A 19387-nucleotide genomic window follows, 5' to 3' on the forward strand; every position below is an offset into this window, starting at 1 on the left:
ATTTTGGTTGGGTTTAGCCTGCAGCTACAGCACTATAAACACTTAGGAGGTCTGGATTTGCCTCCTTTTCAACCTTTCATCAGATACAGAGTAGGTTCAATGCCTGGGGAGGGAGGAGGGGGGAGGGAGGAGGGGGTGATCAACAAATTTTGACCTTACATCTATTGTCTACCTCTTGCCCTAACTAGGATAATTATTGCATTTTGTTATACTGTACAATAGGCCTACTTATTTCCAATATATACAGAGTGCACTGAATCGTTCAGATGAGACTTGAATGAAATTGAATTAAAACATGCAAGTTCCTAATCTCAGACCAACAAGATGTGACTGTGAGATTGAAAAAACCTGAAGGGATTATATGGATTTTTTTTTTCAACTGTGTGCAGACTCAAATTGTTTTTGTCCTGATATTTAGAGTTTGCTGCACCTCCTATATGGATTGATCAATTAAGAAGATTTACTTTTTCCTAGTCAATGCCACGCTTCTTGGATTGATAAATCCTAGTACTGTGAATTTATACTTAATGTAGCAGTAATCATGGCATTAATATTGTAAATTGAATTCCAATATGTGCTATTTTCTTTCTTGAAGGTGATATCAAGAGTATATGTAGGGAAATACATACATGAATGATCCATGTAAGTACATACACAGTATACAGTTTCAACCTCCCAAAAATCTAGGTAATTGTTTCAGTAATACATGTAGCATTCAAAGAGGATTAATACATTGTTGTAAAGGCTGACCTTCTTTCAAAACACAATTGAAAAAATAAAATCAATCATATATTCCTGGATATAGCTCATTCACAGTTGGTTAATGTGTCAACTGTCAATCATGTGTTTGAGTCTAACGGCCGGGATTTAATCTAAAAAAAATTCCCAGTGACACTCTAAAAAACTGCACTTTTCACTAAGAAAGGTAAATTTGAAAGTTTTCAATTTCAAAATACACCTGTATCATATATTCCATCCATATTAGTTTATCTTCTCAAAATTTCCAAAATCCTACAAAAAGTCTGATTTCTTAGTACATGTATAACAATTTTCAGCTCCCTAGGATGACTGTTGATGTTGGCGTCACACTTTAAGGAATTTTTTTTAACCTGCATGGACTATATCTTTTGAACCAAGAGGGATAGGGTTTTTATATTTCACATATAGATGTCTCATGAAGAGACCTTTGCTTTGATACCAAGAATTTTGACCTAGTGACCTTTATTGTGGACTTTGACCTACTTTTTAAAATTTTTAACCAGGCCTATATTTTTTGAACCAAGGCAAATAGGGGTTTAATATTTCACATACAGATGCCTCATGAAGAGCCTTTAGTTGTGGTACCCATACATTTGACCTAGTGACCTTGGATTTTGACCTATTTTTTAAAAACTTTAACCTGAGCTATATCTTTTGAACGAAGGGGGGGGGGGGGGGGGGGGGGGGGTTGGGGGGGTTGATATTTCACATTAAGATGTCTCATAAAAAGACCTTTGTTTTGGTAACAAAACTTTTAACTTAGTGACCTTAACTGTGGACTTTGACCTACTTTTTAAAAACTTTAACCTGGGCTATATCTTTTGAACCAAGGGGATAGGGTTTTTATATTTCACATATAGATGCCTCATGAAGAGATATTTGTGGTGGTACCAAAACTTTACCAAAAAAAAAAAAAAAAAAAAAAAAAAAAAAAAAAAAAAAAAAATTGGCGGCCGATAGTGGTGGCTGTTCTTCTACGACTGGTATTGCTTTGAATGAATTTACAGCGGAAACTATAAGTGATGGACACCAAAACGTCACAGATATTGTAAGTAAAAATGCTGGATCTGATGGACTACTAACAGATTTGTTAAACTGTGACAACCTTGTAGAAAATGATGATTTTGTTTATCTATTCACCTCGGACGCTCTTGTGAGTACTAATCGTTCAGATCGCATTAGTGCGAATCTTGTCGCCACACAACTACCAGATAGCAATGACTTCAATGATACAGTTTTAAATCGCTCCGAAACTGAAAATCTAGATGCAAATCTGCAGAATTTACCAAAAGATTTGTATATTTCCAAACTGTTAGAGTTGTGTTCGAGTGACGAGTCTATGATTTCACGATACAGAAACACACTATGCACACGTGCAAGAAACAATAGTGACTGTCCAACGGGAAATCTAATGAATAGGAAAAGTACAAAATCAAGTTCTTGTGCTGAAAGATACGCAAGAGACTGTTATACATTGTATATGTTTATCAATGGTGAAAAACGAGGCATTGAACACGTTTTCGACAAACACAAAAACAACAGTTGCTCCACGGATGCATCAAAAGTTAAGCGCATAGAAACAAAAGTAGTGCTGCAAACCTTACTGCAACGCGTCTCAGAATTAGAAAATTCGTTATCCTACTATGTTAAGGAAATTAAATCTTTACGATCAGATCACGAGGCATTAAAATCTAAATATGATTGTATGGAAGCAGAGGCCACTTCTAGGTTCACAAAATATGACTCATTTCTCAAACTTGCAAACGAAAGACTCAAACAAGCTGAACTTGACATCCAGGAATTCCACAACTACAAGAAAAACCTTAGAACAAATGACGAATTGAAAAGATTGTCTAAAGTTACTCAAAACATCCAAAAGCAAATACAGTCGATCACACGCAGCCCTGTGAAATCGTATGCAAGCGTTGCAAGCGAATTCCAAACTGTAGGACAAAAACCATGTAACTTGTCCTCTAAACAAAACAACCAACCACTTGTCAATGAGTCTGATACTCCACCACCATGTAACACTACTGTAGATGATACTGCCATCATCAACTTCAGCCAAGCTGATTCACCGGGAGAAAAACATGACAAAACGTACTCCCCCTCTATAGCCCCCGAGATTCCAGTAAATGACTGTAAAGGACCGTCACACATGGACGAACACCAACAGAAGACATCTACCGTTACATTTAACGGGGGAAAGTTAGGGACCGATGCGACACGAGATTATCCATGCAACAATGCAACGGTACGTGATCAATCTGAGCCAATTCAACGCACACAAAGGTTTACCGAGAAACTGGGAAACCTGGGTCATCAGTCTAACGTCCGTAAGTCTGATGATATCCACCATGCGCTCAAACCTACTAAAGATGGAACATCATTAACTATTAACGTTGATGATGATATATTCGAGGGCGTTTCATACAAGCGAAATGCTAGGTATTACATCGCAGGAATTGGACCTAGGTCCACGAAGACAGGTTTGGTGAATTTTCTTAAAAGCAGAGGCGTCTCTGTATCACACTGTGTATTTTTTAAACAAAAACACCCAGGCGCAAGACGCAACGCGAAGATCAACGTATCACTACGTGATGTGCAAACGATCGAATCGCCACAATTTTGGCCTAATGGTATTTCCTGTCGCCGATGGTTAAGTAACAGACAGTGGGAAATCAAAATCGCGTGTGAAGAAAAGCAGGACAATGGATTTGCGGAAAATGATAACCGGGTGCAACCAGAGGACAATGATGTTGATTAAATTGTCATATACATGTATTTTGTTGTTTGCAACTGTTTATATTCATTTGATCAACTGCAATGTTTTTATGTCAGCATTTCTCAATATTCTAACATGGAATGTACGTGGCATTATGTCATCGTCCATAAGTTTATCAAATATTCTGGACAATGTCAATTGTGATATTGCCATTATATGTGAACACAAGCTTAAACCAACCAGTGTGCAATACTTAGACACGATTAGTTCCAAATATGTAGGTTACGTTCATATAGAACCAGGTCATGGTCAAAACTCTGACAATCTTTACTCAAGCTTTATAGGCAAAGGAGGGGTGGGGATTATGTATAAGAAAGACTTGCAGTTTACAGTTTCGAAAATACCAGATATAGATTCTTCTCGCATCATTGGTATTGAGGTTAAACGCCAACATCAACACTCGTTATATATACTTGGAGCGTATTTACCATCAGATAGTAATATTCAATCATACAACACTGAATTAAACCTGTTAGATGCATTATTCAATCATTTTTGCACTCTAGGTGATGTGGTAATAGGAGGTGATCTGAATGCCAGTATTTATGAAATTGATCTGCCCCATGTTAATTCATACAAGTCTAAAGCACTCAAAGAATTTATTTCTCGAAACGATATATGTCGTCCGAGGATTGATTTTCCTGTTGTAGGGTCTAGTTATACCTTTTTACAAACTAAGACCACATTAGACTTTATTTTGTGTAGCAAAACTCTTGTTAGCAATGTATACAAGTATCAAATTTTTGAAGAAGGTACCTTCAGTTCCACGTCTGACCACCTTCCGGTTTTTATGGATATTGTCTTAAACGTAAAGAATTATGTTTCATGTAAACCATATAACTCTCTTCCAGCATGGCACAAAGCAGATGTAAGCAAACTACAGGATTATGAATTGTATATCAACAATGAATCAAGTGTTTTGTTCGATAAAAATCTTAGCTCTGTTGATGACATCGATTCTTTTTGCACTGATTTGTACCATATGTTATACACTGCTGCATCCCTTTTTATTCCTTTAGCTAAATTTAAACCTCACTTAAGACCAGAATGGACGCCTAAAGTTAAAAGTCTGCACAACCGAGAACGCCACTTACGGAATGTCTGGTTAAGTCAAGGCCGTCCTCGAGGTATGGTACACGAATCTTATAAGAACTACAAACGAGCTAAACGAGACTTTCGAAACGAGTTAGATGCTGAACATGAAAGATACATGGCATCGGTGTTCCATGACATTGATGAAGCCTCTGAATGTGATGTGAGGTTATTCTGGAAACTCGTTAAACGTCAGCGTCCCAAAAAAACGAAATCATATCCAGAAATTGAACTTGACGGAAAACTGTTCGACAAGCCTGATTGTATTGCAAACTGTTTTGCCAATTACTTTGAAAGGGTCTACAACCCAACTGACTGCAAAAACTTTGACTCAGAGTTCTTTACCCTTGTTGAAAACTTGTACACTTCGATCAAGAAATCAACTTGTTATCAACAATATTCTACGATTCCGGGAGGAGAAGTATCCTCAACTGAGGTCTCTAACCTTATCAAGGAACTTAAACGCAGGAAGGCACCTGGACTGGACCGTATTCAAAATGAACATCTTATATATGGAGGACCCTCACTTTCCAGATGTATCTCACACCTCTTCAACGCAATAATCAAGATTGGTAAAATCCCAACTATTTGGAAAAAGGATCTCATAGTACCTATCTACAAGGGAAATAACAAGCCCAAAAAATCTCCCGACAGCTACCGACCAATCGCTCTTCTTCCATGTCTTATGAAATTATTTGAGAAAATACTGATGCTAAGGATTCGCCATCACATACTACCATCCATCCTATTTCCAAACCCACAACAACAAGGCTTCCAACCAAGACTAGGATCCATTACAGCCTCATTCAATCTCCAAGAAACTATATTCCACAACTTAGAACATGGTAGTCCTGTCTATGTTGCCTTTCTGGACACGCAAAAAGCTTTCGATACAGTCTGGAGGCATGGTCTCATGCTCAAATTACGTCATCTCGGTGTGACAGGACCTTTATGGACTCTCATTGATGATTGCCACACGGATACTCTCTGTTCAGTTGCCGTGAACCAGACGAATTCTGACTGGTTTCCCATTTCTCAAGGAGTAAGGCAAGGTGGTGTCCTTTCAACCTTTCTTTATTTAGTGTTTATTAATGACCTTCTACAGGAACTGCAAAACAATTGCACAAATACCGGAATCTACAGTATAAAATCTTCAAATCCAGCTTTAGCAGATGATATTTCCTGTGTTGCCTTGTCTCCACGGTCACTCCAAGTTCTTCTAGACACAGCCTACAGCTACTCAATACGGTGGAGATTTACCTTCAACGCAAATAAATCTAGTGTTTTGCGCTTCTCTCCCTCAGATACAGGCATTAACTCCACCTCATGGCGACTTGGCCAGAATACTATTCAACTCTCAAAAGCTTACACTCATCTTGGTATTCTTCTTGATGCAAAAATGGATCCCAGTGATAGGATTGCCAATGCATGCAGAAAAGGACAACAGTCATATTTTGCTCTTAAAATCAATGAACACCTCAACCCTGCGACTTTATCCAAATTATATAAACGAGTTATTCTTCCTGGCGTCTTATACGGAAGTGAACTATGGTGTGATCTCAGACAAAAAGATATTCGCTCCCTCAACATCTTTCAGCACTTTATTTGTAAACATGCTATGAATCTCCCCAAACAAACACGATCGGACATGTGTGAGTCACTGTTCGGACTAATGCCAATAGTGTCTGAAATAGACAAACGAAAATTACAGTTCTTTGGTCGCCTATGTCGGATGGAAACAAACAACCTCACTAAACAGATCTTTCTTAACCGTCTTTTTTCATACATCGACTTTCCAAAACACAAACATTATGGGTTCATACCGGATGTGATCGATCTCCTCAACAAGTATTGCCTTCAAATACATCTCCACTCATATCTACAAAGTGGAATGTTTCCCACCCAAGTAGAATGGAAAAGAACTGTAAACTCTGTTGTATCCAGCCATTTTTCAGAAACTAGATCAGCACGTATACTCGGAGACCCTGAATTCACACTCTTCAGATGTATAACCCAAAATAGAAATCCCAGCATGCTCTGGCAAATTCCTACTGGCATGCATGAAGTTCAACTTTGCAAATTCATAGTGAAACTCTGGACTCTTGTGGATATTCCACCCGAAACGTGTATAATTTGTCATCGTATTTTTACAAATGTATTTGAACATGCTTCAACAGCATGCAAAGGAACCTTTGTATTTAGAGAAGCTTGGTGGCAAACAATAGTAGAGAATTTTGATATTAACTTATCCGCTGAGTTGTGTGGACTTGACAGTCGTGACCTATATACGTTTCTTTTAGGTGGAAGGTCTCTGCCAGGCCTTATATTTTCTGAACAATCCTCCAGTTTACATCTCCTTAACTTTCGTTTATTAGGGATGCAGCAGCCTGGTACTACAGAATGTCTCGTTTAGGTACGTAATTTCAACCTAAGCGAACAATCGCAAACCAAAGTAACTGCCCAGTCTAGATATCTCAATGTCGTATTTCACACTGTGCCCAATGATGCAAATTAACTGGTTATGCATATGAACATATACGTGCATATGTAAATATAGATGTGTGCATATGTATGTATGTTTTCATATATAATATACGTATATTAACGTACGATGTGAGAAAACATTTTTCTATACCTGTGGTATAACTTACCTATAACATGTATTCACAATATAATTTTTTTTTTCTGTCTTATATACTATCTATGTGATGTTTATTTCTAATGTATAATTGTTGTATGTAAATCTCCTTTAGGAGGAAATAAAGAATGAATGAATGAATGAATGAATGAATGAATGAACCTCCCAAAAATCTAGGTAATTGTTTCAGTAATACATGTAGCATTCAAAGAGGATTAATACATTGTTGTAAAGGCTGACCTTCTTTCAAAACACAATTGAAAAAATAAAATCAATCATATATTCCTGGATATAGCTCATTCACAGTTGGTTAATGTGTCAACTGTCAATCATGTGTTTGAGTCTAACGGCCGGGATTTAATCTAAAAAAAATTCCCAGTGACACTCTAAAAAACTGCACTTTTCACTAAGAAAGGTAAATTTGAAAGTTTTCAATTTCAAAATACACCTGTATCATATATTCCATCCATATTAGTTTATCTTCTCAAAATTTCCAAAATCCTACAAAAAGTCTGATTTCTTAGTACATGTATAACAATTTTCAGCTCCCTAGGATGACTGTTGATGTTGGCGTCACACTTTAAGGAATTTTTTTTAACCTGCATGGACTATATCTTTTGAACCAAGAGGGATAGGGTTTTTATATTTCACATATAGATGTCTCATGAAGAGACCTTTGCTTTGATACCAAGAATTTTGACCTAGTGACCTTTATTGTGGACTTTGACCTACTTTTTAAAATTTTTAACCAGGCCTATATTTTTTGAACCAAGGCAAATAGGGGTTTAATATTTCACATACAGATGCCTCATGAAGAGCCTTTAGTTGTGGTACCCATACATTTGACCTAGTGACCTTGGATTTTGACCTATTTTTTAAAAACTTTAACCTGAGCTATATCTTTTGAACGAAGGGGGGGGGGGGGGGGGGGGGGGGGGGGGGGGGGGGTTGGGGGGGTTGATATTTCACATTAAGATGTCTCATAAAAAGACCTTTGTTTTGGTAACAAAACTTTTAACTTAGTGACCTTAACTGTGGACTTTGACCTACTTTTTAAAAACTTTAACCTGGGCTATATCTTTTGAACCAAGGGGATAGGGTTTTTATATTTCACATATAGATGCCTCATGAAGAGATATTTGTGGTGGTACCAAAACTTTTGACCTTGGACTTTGGCCTACTTTTTAAAAACATTAACCTGGGCTATATCTTTTGAACCAATAGGAATAGGGCTTTGATATCTTACATATAGATGCCTCATGAAGAGACCTTTGCTTGGTAGAAGACATCTGACCTAATGACCTTTGCCTTGAAATTTGACCTACTGTTCAAAAACTTTAACCTTGGTTATATCTTTTGCACCAAGAGTGATAGGGCTTTGATGTCTCAAATATAGATGCCTCATTAGAAAACATTTCTTTTGTTACCAAAACTATTGACCTTGGACTTTAACATACTTTTCAAAAACATTAACCTTGGCTATAACTTTTGAAATAAGGGGATAGGGATTTGATATTTCATGTTTAGATGCCTCATGACTAGGCCTTTGATATGAAATCAAAACTTCTGACCTAGTAACCATGAACTTTGACCTATTTTTCAAAAACTTTAACTTTTTGAACTAAAGGGATAGGTTAAGTAGATTCATGCATTCTGGCGACAACTCTTGTTAAATTAACATGTGGGCGTTATATAAAGTTGCATTAACATTCCTGTGATAATTTTAAAAATGATTATATATAGAATAAGTGCAGTACACATTGTGTAAATCATATAAAATCCTTTGTGTACTATCTCAGGCAATTATATTGCTTGAGTTCGAATTAACTATTAAAGAGTACTCCTTAATAGTAAATTCGAACCCAAGTGATATAATTGCCTGTGTGTACTATTACCTATTTTGAGCAAACCGACTTAATGCAGATCTTGATTTGCTTTGAAAAGGCAAATAGAGGCCTATAACTTTAGTCACATCGTTCATGAAAATAGCAAACAAAAGCTCTGGCACACGAAAATGTGAGCTGACTAACCTTTTTGTTTAAGCAAAATATCATAAGCTTGTCGTACATTCATCTCAAAGACTGGTCGACTGTGGTGTGTCATCTCAATCAGGTTGCGTGCTTTTAGCACCAGATTAGATTGGTCCTCTAAGGAGTCAAAACTAAGATAGAAATATAAACATGATATTTATGCTCCACAAATACATAGTATCACATAGCTAACCCCTCTAACTTCATTAATAAAGTCATCAGCATATTTGAAACAGGAAATATCCATCATATTGCAGATCCGGTACACACAAGTAAATATATATTCAGATACATATACATGTATGGCATGTACAAACAAGTCAAAATACATTTACTTTGTAACTAGGACATAACAAAAATAACAAGTACATGTAAATCAAAATGTTGTGATGAAGTAGAAATTAACTTACTAATCTGCAAGAAAAACAATGGGATCCTCTGGCCTGTTACTGACAATTTTACCCAAAACATCCTTCATCAGGTGCCCTATGTTGGATCTCTCTAGAAATAAAGTAAAATGTGTATCATTTAATCAAGCTACTAGAGTAGGTAGACAAAAACAGCTATTGTAAAATTTTTAGAACCAGTTGTCATTGTCAATGTTTTGTGGAGGTCAGTAATCTCTATTTGCCAGACCACTCAGCTGGTAGAGTACCTGACTTAAGAGAATTAAAATAACCAAGTTTGAATCCCGGTCTGGTCGGATGCATTTTCTCCCTTCCTGCTACATTTGGTGCTGTAGACTAGCCCCTGGAGTGGACAGATGAAAATGCCTGCCAGGGGCAAAAAGAATCTGGGTTGTGTCTTTGAGAGCAAAGACAATTTAAGGAGGGAAGAATGTAGCCAGCCTGCATAATTGAAGACCTACAGGTAATTGAAGACCTATGAAAGACTTAAAAAAATATACACTATTCATATCAATCTGATGTGATTTTCTCATTAAGCATATCTCAAATATCTACTATAAACAAAAAAGTTCAATAAAAATAGGTTTTAAAGTGTATTTTCAAAGCTCAGTAGGGGGAACTATTTTTCTCTCTTAGACGACCTAGCTAGCGCAAGAATGATAACTCACATAAATGTCATACCTAAAAATCAGCTGTTTAATTGATAATCATTTCTTTTATATCTGCTTTGTTAAAAGATCAGAAAAATGTTTCAAAATCGTATATTAAAAAGTATAAGATTTAGAAATGATTTGTAGATACATGTCAGATTACGCAAGTTATTGTTCTTGCACCAAGTTGTCTAGGAGAAAAAATTGTTCCCCATACCAACCTTTATAAATACACTTGAAAACTTATTTTTATCAAAATGGTTTGCATTTATAAAATATTTGAGACATTGCTTAATCAGAAAATCATATCAGGTTTGATGTATATAGCCCACATTTTTGTAGGTCTTCCATAGGTCTTCAATTACCCGTAGGTCTTCAGTTAGGTATGTCCAGGGGGTCTAGGTTGATCTGGTCCATTGCATTTCTCCCTTCCTGTTACAACTGGTGCCACAGCCGAACCCCTGCCCTGGAACTGACAGGTAAAAATGCCTGCCTGGGGATAAAAATCCTGGTCCGTTAATTGCATTTTCTTCCTTTCTGTTACACACGTTTTAACTTAGGAAATCTAAAGATAAGCCATTCTAAAATCCTTCGAAATGATGTCACATGATTATTATTCTCTTTGGAGAATTTACTGACGTTATCTTTCTCCATCTCAAGAGTCATCAAATGATCAACAGAGAATGATTTCTATCCAATCAAAAAGCTCACTGCTTTTCATTCATTGATATAGCAAACTTAGTGTAATATCTGCAACAAATTCTCAATTATCCAATGCTAATTAATAGCGAGTGCAGTGAGCCAGCGCAAAGCGTACTGCAACCTTTAATGACTAGAGCGCGGGAAATAATCCAAGCTAAATCTAAACCTCTAACACGGAATTTTTTTTTACGTCAATCCCAGAAGTCCCTTTTCACAAATGGCTGAGATCTTGCAAAGTCACACCTTGGAATATGATTGTGAACTTACGTGGATTTTCATCCTAATCTTGTGATCTCCTAGCTCCAAAATTCAGTGCACTATTAAGTGAAATGTTTAACGAAGTGCAATATTTATGAAAGGTAGCTGGTAAGATGATGTGTGACGTCATGTCTACGTTTTGACGTACGTCATAATAAGACTGACAGTGGCGGATCTAAATACGTACTTGTTATTTCCATTTGGAAAAGTCATACTACCGGGACAATATTGAATATATGTAAACATTAGACATACGTAATATGGCATCGAATACAAATTGCGTATAATCAATTGCAAACCACAAATCTGATTAAAATACTAAATTCTCAATAGGAATTTATTATTCTAACAAGAAAAAAGGGAGACTAACTATAAAAATTGTTAGAATAATTATGTGAGGGAGCACATCAGGTACTGAATTAGTGCTATTTAAACAAGAGGCCCATGGGCCTAGAATCGCTCTTCTAGATTGTAGAACAGGCAAAAATTCATCAATTAACAAAGTTTGATGATGTTAAGTCAAATACTACCTGAGAATTTAAATGTAACTGTACATTGTAGAACAGGCAAAAATTCATCAATTAACAAAGTTTGATGATGTTAAGTCAAATACTACCTGAGAATTTAAATGTAACTGTCCAAAGTAGGTCACGGTGACCTACTTTTGGTTGACACACTGAAGACTCAAGATGCATCAACTGACAAGTCAAATAGTATTCAAATATAGCCGTTAAATTCCAAAAGAAGGCCACAGTGACCTACTTTTTGGTCGACACACTCCAAAGACTCAAGATGCATCAACTGACAAAGTTTGATAACTGAAGTCAAATAGTATCTGAAATATTCAGATATCAACATCAAATTCCAAAAGTAGGTCACAGTGACCTACTTGTTGGTCGACATACTCTGAAGACTCAAGACCCATCAACTGACAAAGTTTGATGATTGTAAGGCAAATAGTATCTGAAATATTAAAATATAGCCGTCAAATTCCAAAACTAGGTCACGGTGACCTACTTCTTGGTCAACAAACTATGAATACTCAAGATGCATCAACTGACAAAGTTTGATGATCCTAGCTTTCATAGTGTACAAAATATGCATCTAAACTTGAAAATGTGAAATTTGAATGTCTGCAAAATTCAAAAAGTAGGTCACTGTGACCTACTTTTTTTTAATAAATATGTTTCGAGGTCTCTAGACGCATCAACTTACAAGGTTTGATGATTCTAAACCTCTTGTTATCTGAAATAACAACCGAAAATGTATTCATAAATGATTAGCCATAAAATTCAGAAAGTAGCTCATGGTGACATACTTTTCACATGACGCACTTCAAGGTTCCATGATCCATCAACTGACAACTTTTGATGATCATAGGCTCAAAAGTGTCCAAGATATGCATCAAAACCCATTAATAATAATTACCTGCGAAATTCAAAAAATAGGTCACCATGACCTACTTTTGAGACAACATGATATTAGGTCCTAAGATGCATCAACTGACAAAATTTGATGATCCTAGTTCTTATACTAAGCAAAATATCAAAGTTTTAACAAAAGAAAATTTAAGGTCAACTTTGAAGTGACCTTGAGCCACACCTTTTGCCCCAGGATGATGCCTTGAACAATTTTTTTTTTATCTACAACCTATCCTCATCCTTATGCATAAGTTTGGTGATAATTTGTCCAGTGGTTCTTGAGAAGAAGATTTTTTAGCAACCACTACTTTTGTTTGCATTTTCCTAATTATCTCCCCTTTTTAAAGGGTCACAACCCTAGTTTTGGTATAAATGAAAGCCCTTGGGCCAAGGATACCCTGTGACAAATTTGACAAAAATTGGCCAAGGGGTTCTTGAGATATAGCCCTTTTTCCAAAAAGTTGACGCACACCGCACACCAGACTAGCTCTTTGAGCCTTTGGCTCAGAAGAGCTAAAAATTACAAAAAATTGATGGAATTCGGTAGGATTGAAAACATTTTAAAAATTTTTTTCCCGCAACTAAAAATAATAAGTGCTTGAATCCATTTCCTTTTAACATGTCCGGTAATGCAAACCACAATGACCTCCCCCCCTCCTCCCTCATGATAACCAACCATGCCACTTGCTATTAACGACTGAAAAATCAGTAATTACTTCTAGTTTTGTGAATTAACCTTAATTCATGTATCCTCACAACAACGGTGGAAATGGGCTTAAATATGTTGCAATTTTATTCAATAATTACATGGTATATGTGAATGCTGAAATATTCTCAAAGCGCTTTACAATACATTATTACCCTGGCAGACCTTATATCAATCTAGAACTTTCTCAGCTTCCTGGGAAGCATACAGTGCAAGCTGCAGTTACAGGCGCTAGATCACTAACATTCAACAATATCTTTCACTGTCTATAGCCAGGTACCCCTTTTACACTTGGGTGGAGTGAGGATATTCGTGTAAAGTGCCTTTCCCAAGGACACAACGTTGGCCTTATTGCGGCCAGGACTGGAACCCACGACCTTTCGGTCGAGTCTGACAGCCTAACCACTAGGCCATCGACGCCACTATCATTGTGTTACAACTAGAATTATGTACAATATTATAAAAATTGTTCTAATTTTCTTTTTTGGAACATACCATTTCATTTTTTGAAAATTAAATAGGAGTGCATGGGGGGGGGGGGGGGGGGGGGGGGGGGGGGGGGGGGGGGCAATAGTTCAATTTATTGATTTATCTAAAATCATCATTATATTGAGATGCGTTTTGTGTTTCAAAGCAGTGCTGTCTCCACAGTTTTACAAACTTGAAAGGTTTAAGGTTTGGGCATTTTTATCATAAATTAGTAACTTGAAAAGGTTGAGAGTAGAAAAAAAAAGGAAAGTACAGGCAGTCGACTGCTGATAGCATACAGTTCAGAACAAGTTGTGCATCAAAAACTAAAATGGGCTAGCTGTTTCAGCTACCTAATATTTCATTAATGTTATGAGAATTTGGCATAGATATTGTTTAAATTGAACCTGATCAAAGCATGAACATTACAAAATATGTACATACATAAAGCTACGCTCGTTCAAACGGTAGCACCGTCAACATATTAATATTACCCAAAAACTGTCTGTCAGTCTCTTGTGGACGGTCATCAGCAGAATTCGGTTTCTTCTTGTCCGCCATTTGTAAACATGTTGTGTCTGCGTCTGTTGTGCGCTTCAAAGATGACAGTTGCCCGCGAACATTACGGAATTTTAAGTGCTAGCTAGGCTTATCATTTTATGTTATAAATCAGATTTACTCTGTAATGTTACTAAATAATAAACTTTTCGAGATAAATTGAAGTTACATATTCATAATTCACGATAAGATATTTTATCACAAAACTTTAACTTTTTTTTTAGAATTCTTTTTTTCCAAAGCACCTGATTGACTATGACTACACCAGAAGTTGACATTAGAAACGTAAAACGGTAATAGATCTATTTATTTTTCTTTAATACCGTGTGATTACTATTTTCAATCTACGTATTTATCTATTTATTATCCCTGTACAACTGGTAAACTTACACTACCGTGGTGGTAATCCCCGCTGAGATTCAGCCAAGCCGAATCTCGGCCCAGATTACCATGGTGGGACACACGCTGACACGGGCAGGTTTTGCAAATACATAGCCTAGCCCTATGTCATATAAGGCTAGACAGTGTTGTAATACTAGTCAGATAATGTTGTAATGACCAGCGGTGGGGATCCAACCAACGACTCCGGGAAAACCTGGATAAAAATAGTACAAGCCTGATACTTATACCTAGCTCATATTGAAAAGTGGGAATTCAGCGGCACCAGCTGGCGTCACTGCTTTACCTACCTCTTACAACTTTATTTTTGGGATATATCTTCCAAGACAGCAAGTCGACAGGGTATGCTTACTCCTCCTAGGCACCTGATCCCACCTCTAGTGTGTCCAGGGTTCCATGTTTGCCCAACTATCAATTTTGTATTGCTTATAGGAGTTACGAGATTGATCACTGTTCGTTATCTTCACCTTTCATGATACTAAATCGAGAACGTTCACTCTAAATGAAATGAATGCAGAGTAAACATTGGGCAACTGTGCTTGTGTATCATCAGATAATAAGAACACAGCAGCTTCTTTTACGTATATTATAATACAAGCTATGTGTGTGGGGATGGATTTTATTACAATACAGTATTTATCAACTTCAGTTTAACTCCATGATATGAGTGCACTCAGGGGTAATGATTTCAGAAATAATTGTATTTTTACTATAGCTTCTCTCACTATACATTATATGTAATACTATAGCTAATCTCTCATTGTTATACTGGGATTGTAATGGTTAATTTGTCTGTAATTGTTTGAGATATTTGTAAATATGGATTTTAATTTCAGAGTTTGAAATAATTCTTTTATCATCAGCAAGATGACCATCGGTGTGTAAATATACAACATTGAAAATGGCGGGGGCTATGCCCCAATTGGCCTCTGTAAGTATATATATGTAACTATGGCTTTGATCTAAAAAGTTTTTGCAGCCTGTATAATGGTAATTCTACTTTTCTTTCACTTTATGAAATACAATTATTGATCTTAGTACTTCTTTTAATAGAAAGGAATTTGCTGTTTCATGGAATTTCATTTCACAATACATACACTGATTCAGAAGTGCGTAGTGCACCAGTGACCTGATTCTACTTTAAATTAAATTAATACTATAATGAAAAAATAGTTCAAATGAAAACTATGAATGTAAAGAAATAAATGCCTGTATTTATTTTGTATTATGGAGGATTTAAAAACATAAATGAAGTGGGGTATTTTCTGCTGCAATTTTGGGTGATTTACTTTTTACCCCCTGCTTTCATTGTGTTTATACAGTAGGGGTGGGGTGTTCCATAATACATAAATAAACTAGACGTATTTTTTTTATTAACCTATGTGGATTTTATTGTAACAGTAGACGTACATACATGATAATTATAATTGTATGCAGTAAGATAAAACTCCGGCAGACCTAGACAAAATCTAAATTTACTGAAGGGATGAATTCTATTTTGTAAGTAATGGCTATGCTGACAACGTGACGAATCAATTGGTGGTTCAGCGGTTAGAGCATTTGCTAAATGTGAATAGGAAGTCATGGATTCAAGTCTTGCTCCTACTTAGTTTGTGTCAAACCTAAGACGTGATAATAGGTAGTGACTTGTTTAATGCTCAGCATTAAGAAATGAAAGTCACAGGTCTTTCAGATGAGACCTTAAACGCTTCATAGGTACTGTGCTATGACAAGTGTTAGCACGATAAGTACCGTAGGCTCACTGATATTGCCCTGAGCACCATGCAAAGCTAAAAGTTTGTGGCATTTCCCCTACAGCTGGTGAAATCTCAATTGAAATTCTTGAAGGGACATATAAAACAAATAAACAAAAACTTTGCAAGTTTCCAATGTAATTAATAGTAATTTTGCAATTCTGACTTTTTATATGATCATATTTACAACTTCTTTTGATGTAATTATGACTTTTGATATTTTCATTTTGACATTACATTAATAGACTAATCTAATTATATGTCTACAAATTTCATTACAGACAAAAATTGGCCAGGCCATAAAAGATGGAAACTTTAGAGAACTTAAGCTTCTCATTGAGAGTGGGGAAAATGTTCATTTCAAGGACAGGGTAAGTTTTGTATAATTATACGATGTGTACGTTTATGCTTATAGATATATGGTAACTTAAATATGTACTCAATAGATACATAGTGAATGAATGTAATAGATATATTGTGAATAAATATGTGCTTGATGGATCTATTGATTGAATATGTACTCACATGTTGGAAACATTTATACATTGACTACATTGTAAATGTATGATACATACTGTGACAGCCTTTAACCATTATTTAGCTGTAGAACAGGGGATTAATGGACATTTGTTATATTGTTTCATTTTGATCAAATTTTTCATAAAGCAGTTGTTTTTTAAATTGAATTTTATGTGTTGTTGTCTTGAATTTAGTGATATGGTACAAATACGTGTTGTAGCTAAAGCTTTCAAGCACTGACTATGTCCAAATAGCTATAATAATTTTTCCGTATATTTTTCTGATCTATCAAATCTTAAGTCAGTCACAGAATCTTTTTTTTCCAGAAAGATAACACTTATCTACACTATGTATGCACCATGTATAGACCAGTGGTGTTTCACATTCTAGCTGCCCAAGGCATAGACATCAACAGTCAAAACAAGGTCAGATACAACTATATCACTAGTTTTTCTATTGATTTTAGCTCACCTGAACTGAAAGTGTATGTGAGCTATTCTTATCAAAGTCTGTCTAGCATCAATTTGTCTAGCATCTGTTTCTCTGTAAGTTCACCATCTCGAGAACTGAGTAGTATTTGACACAAAACATCCTTGGGAAAAGGGGATTCAATCTACATGTATTTGACTGAAGGGTCAAGCTCTTGGGGGTGGGGGGATAAGAAATAATCTTGGGGGTGGGGGGATAAGAAATAATCTTGGGGGTGGGGGGATAAGAAATAATCTTGGGGGTGGGGGGATAAGAAATAATCAAAATAGGGTGAATGCATTAAATTATCTTCTTGTCAAGAAGCAGAAAAACCAAAACCTGCATGAATGCTTCCTTATATAATTCAGATTTAAGATTGTTCTTGAAACCATGAGCCCTGGAGTTATATTGGGGTCATATTCAAAATTAGAAATGTATGGGAAAATTCTTTACAAATCGTCTGCTCAAGAACCATAGGATGCATTCTATCAAACTGATATACAATCATCTATGTGTATTGTGCATGTACATGTATATTCAACTATATTGACACCATGGCCTGGGTAGGGAAACAATATGATCAAATTAAAATTTTTACATATTAGGAATACATGGTAAAATTCTTTTAGATTTTTCTCAAGAACCATAAAGTACAATGTGGTAAATTGATTTTGCAAGCATCTCTATGTGTTTATAAAAGTTTGTTCACACCAGAGCTTTTAGTGGGGTCTTGTTGGGGCAACATCAGGGGTTTAGAAATTGACATGAGAATATCTAAAGAATATATAAAGAAATCTTCTCAAGATCCATTGTAGTTTCATTAATTTTCATGGGTATCAGATTTTGTAGATTTGTCAAAAATACAGTTCTGTTTATACTTGATTTGGTAGAAAGCCAATATACATGTACATGTTCTTCCTTTCTGAGCAAAAACTATATTTTGTGGTACATTGATTTTGTGGTCTGGCAGTACTACAAGAACAGAGAAAGCCAAAAAAAAAAATGCATTAAACTTCAGTGTAAAGATGTGTTTTTTCACTGTGGTAACATCACTATGTAGTGGAGGATCAAGATTAATGTTCAACCTTTATATACAACAGATACATGGTCATTTATATAGGAAAAATCTATAAATTATAATAATAAACTTTTCAAGACTGAACAACAAGGACACAATATACCAAACTAATACACATCCATTTTGTTGTGTAGATTGATGATAAAGATCAACTCTATGACTCCCCCCCCCCCCCCTCTCTCTCTCCACCTGTGAGAAGGTGGAGCAGTAATCAGAATGTAAATTGTGTTACTTAGGGAAAGACATGTACTGCTCAGATGAGCAATGTTGTCTTTCATTTTCTGTTTGTATTATTTCTGGGTTTTTTAATTTTTTTTTTCAGTTTTGTGTACCAATATTGTTTGGTTCAATCAGATATTATACACCTATTTACTAGCTATGAGGACAATAGCAAGTTTATTGTCCCCCAAGACTGCAACTATTTTCCGAGGCGCAGCTGATCAAGGGAAATAGTTGCTGTCAAGGGGGACAATAAACTTGCTATTGTCCGAATAGTCAGTAAATAGGTGTTTTATTATTCCAAAGTAGACTTTACTTGTGTCAGACATACCAAAGTGAAGTTAACTAATTAGAGTTATCAGACTTTGATGTCATAGAAAAGAAAACGCGGAAAATATAACATCCAGTAAATGGTTTTGAGACTATTTCCCTAGGGCAGATAGTTCAGAAACTATTTGACGGCTAGCAAATTTATT

At 35.9% G+C, this 19387-nt stretch overlaps 2 protein-coding genes across 10 annotated transcripts in view; one reads left to right on the top strand and one right to left on the bottom strand.

Moving 5' to 3' along the window:
• Positions 1-14553, bottom strand: part of LOC125681467 (tubulin polyglutamylase complex subunit 1-like) — a 33703-nt gene extending 19150 nt beyond the window's left edge. For 4 of the 5 annotated variants that reach the window (XM_048921587.2, XM_048921585.2, XM_048921584.2 and 1 more), the window contains exons 1-3: positions 14411-14553; positions 9715-9805; positions 9305-9435 (exon numbers count right to left, since the gene is read on the bottom strand). In XM_048921587.2, coding sequence (XP_048777544.1) covers positions 9305-9435; positions 9715-9805; positions 14411-14477 — 289 coding nt within the window. In that variant the 5' untranslated portion in view covers positions 14478-14553. The remainder of the gene's footprint in view (positions 1-9304; positions 9436-9714; positions 9806-14410) is intronic. The other variant, XM_048921588.2, reaches the window with a different exon arrangement.
• Positions 14554-14624: 71 nt separating this feature from the next.
• The window catches only part of LOC125681460 (putative ankyrin repeat protein RF_0381), a 31870-nt gene continuing 27107 nt past the window's right edge, over positions 14625-19387 (top strand). For 4 of the 5 annotated variants that reach the window (XM_048921572.2, XM_048921576.2, XM_048921575.2 and 1 more), the window contains exons 1-4: positions 14625-14767; positions 15710-15804; positions 16909-16998; positions 17473-17571. In XM_048921572.2, coding sequence (XP_048777529.2) covers positions 15775-15804; positions 16909-16998; positions 17473-17571 — 219 coding nt within the window. In that variant the 5' untranslated portion in view covers positions 14625-14767; positions 15710-15774. The remainder of the gene's footprint in view (positions 14768-15709; positions 15805-16908; positions 16999-17472; positions 17572-19387) is intronic. The other variant, XM_048921574.2, reaches the window with a different exon arrangement.

Source organism: Ostrea edulis, chromosome 2 (genome assembly GCF_947568905.1).
Source record: "Ostrea edulis chromosome 2, xbOstEdul1.1, whole genome shotgun sequence".
In the NCBI taxonomy this organism is placed as follows: Eukaryota; Metazoa; Mollusca; class Bivalvia; order Ostreida; family Ostreidae; genus Ostrea; species Ostrea edulis.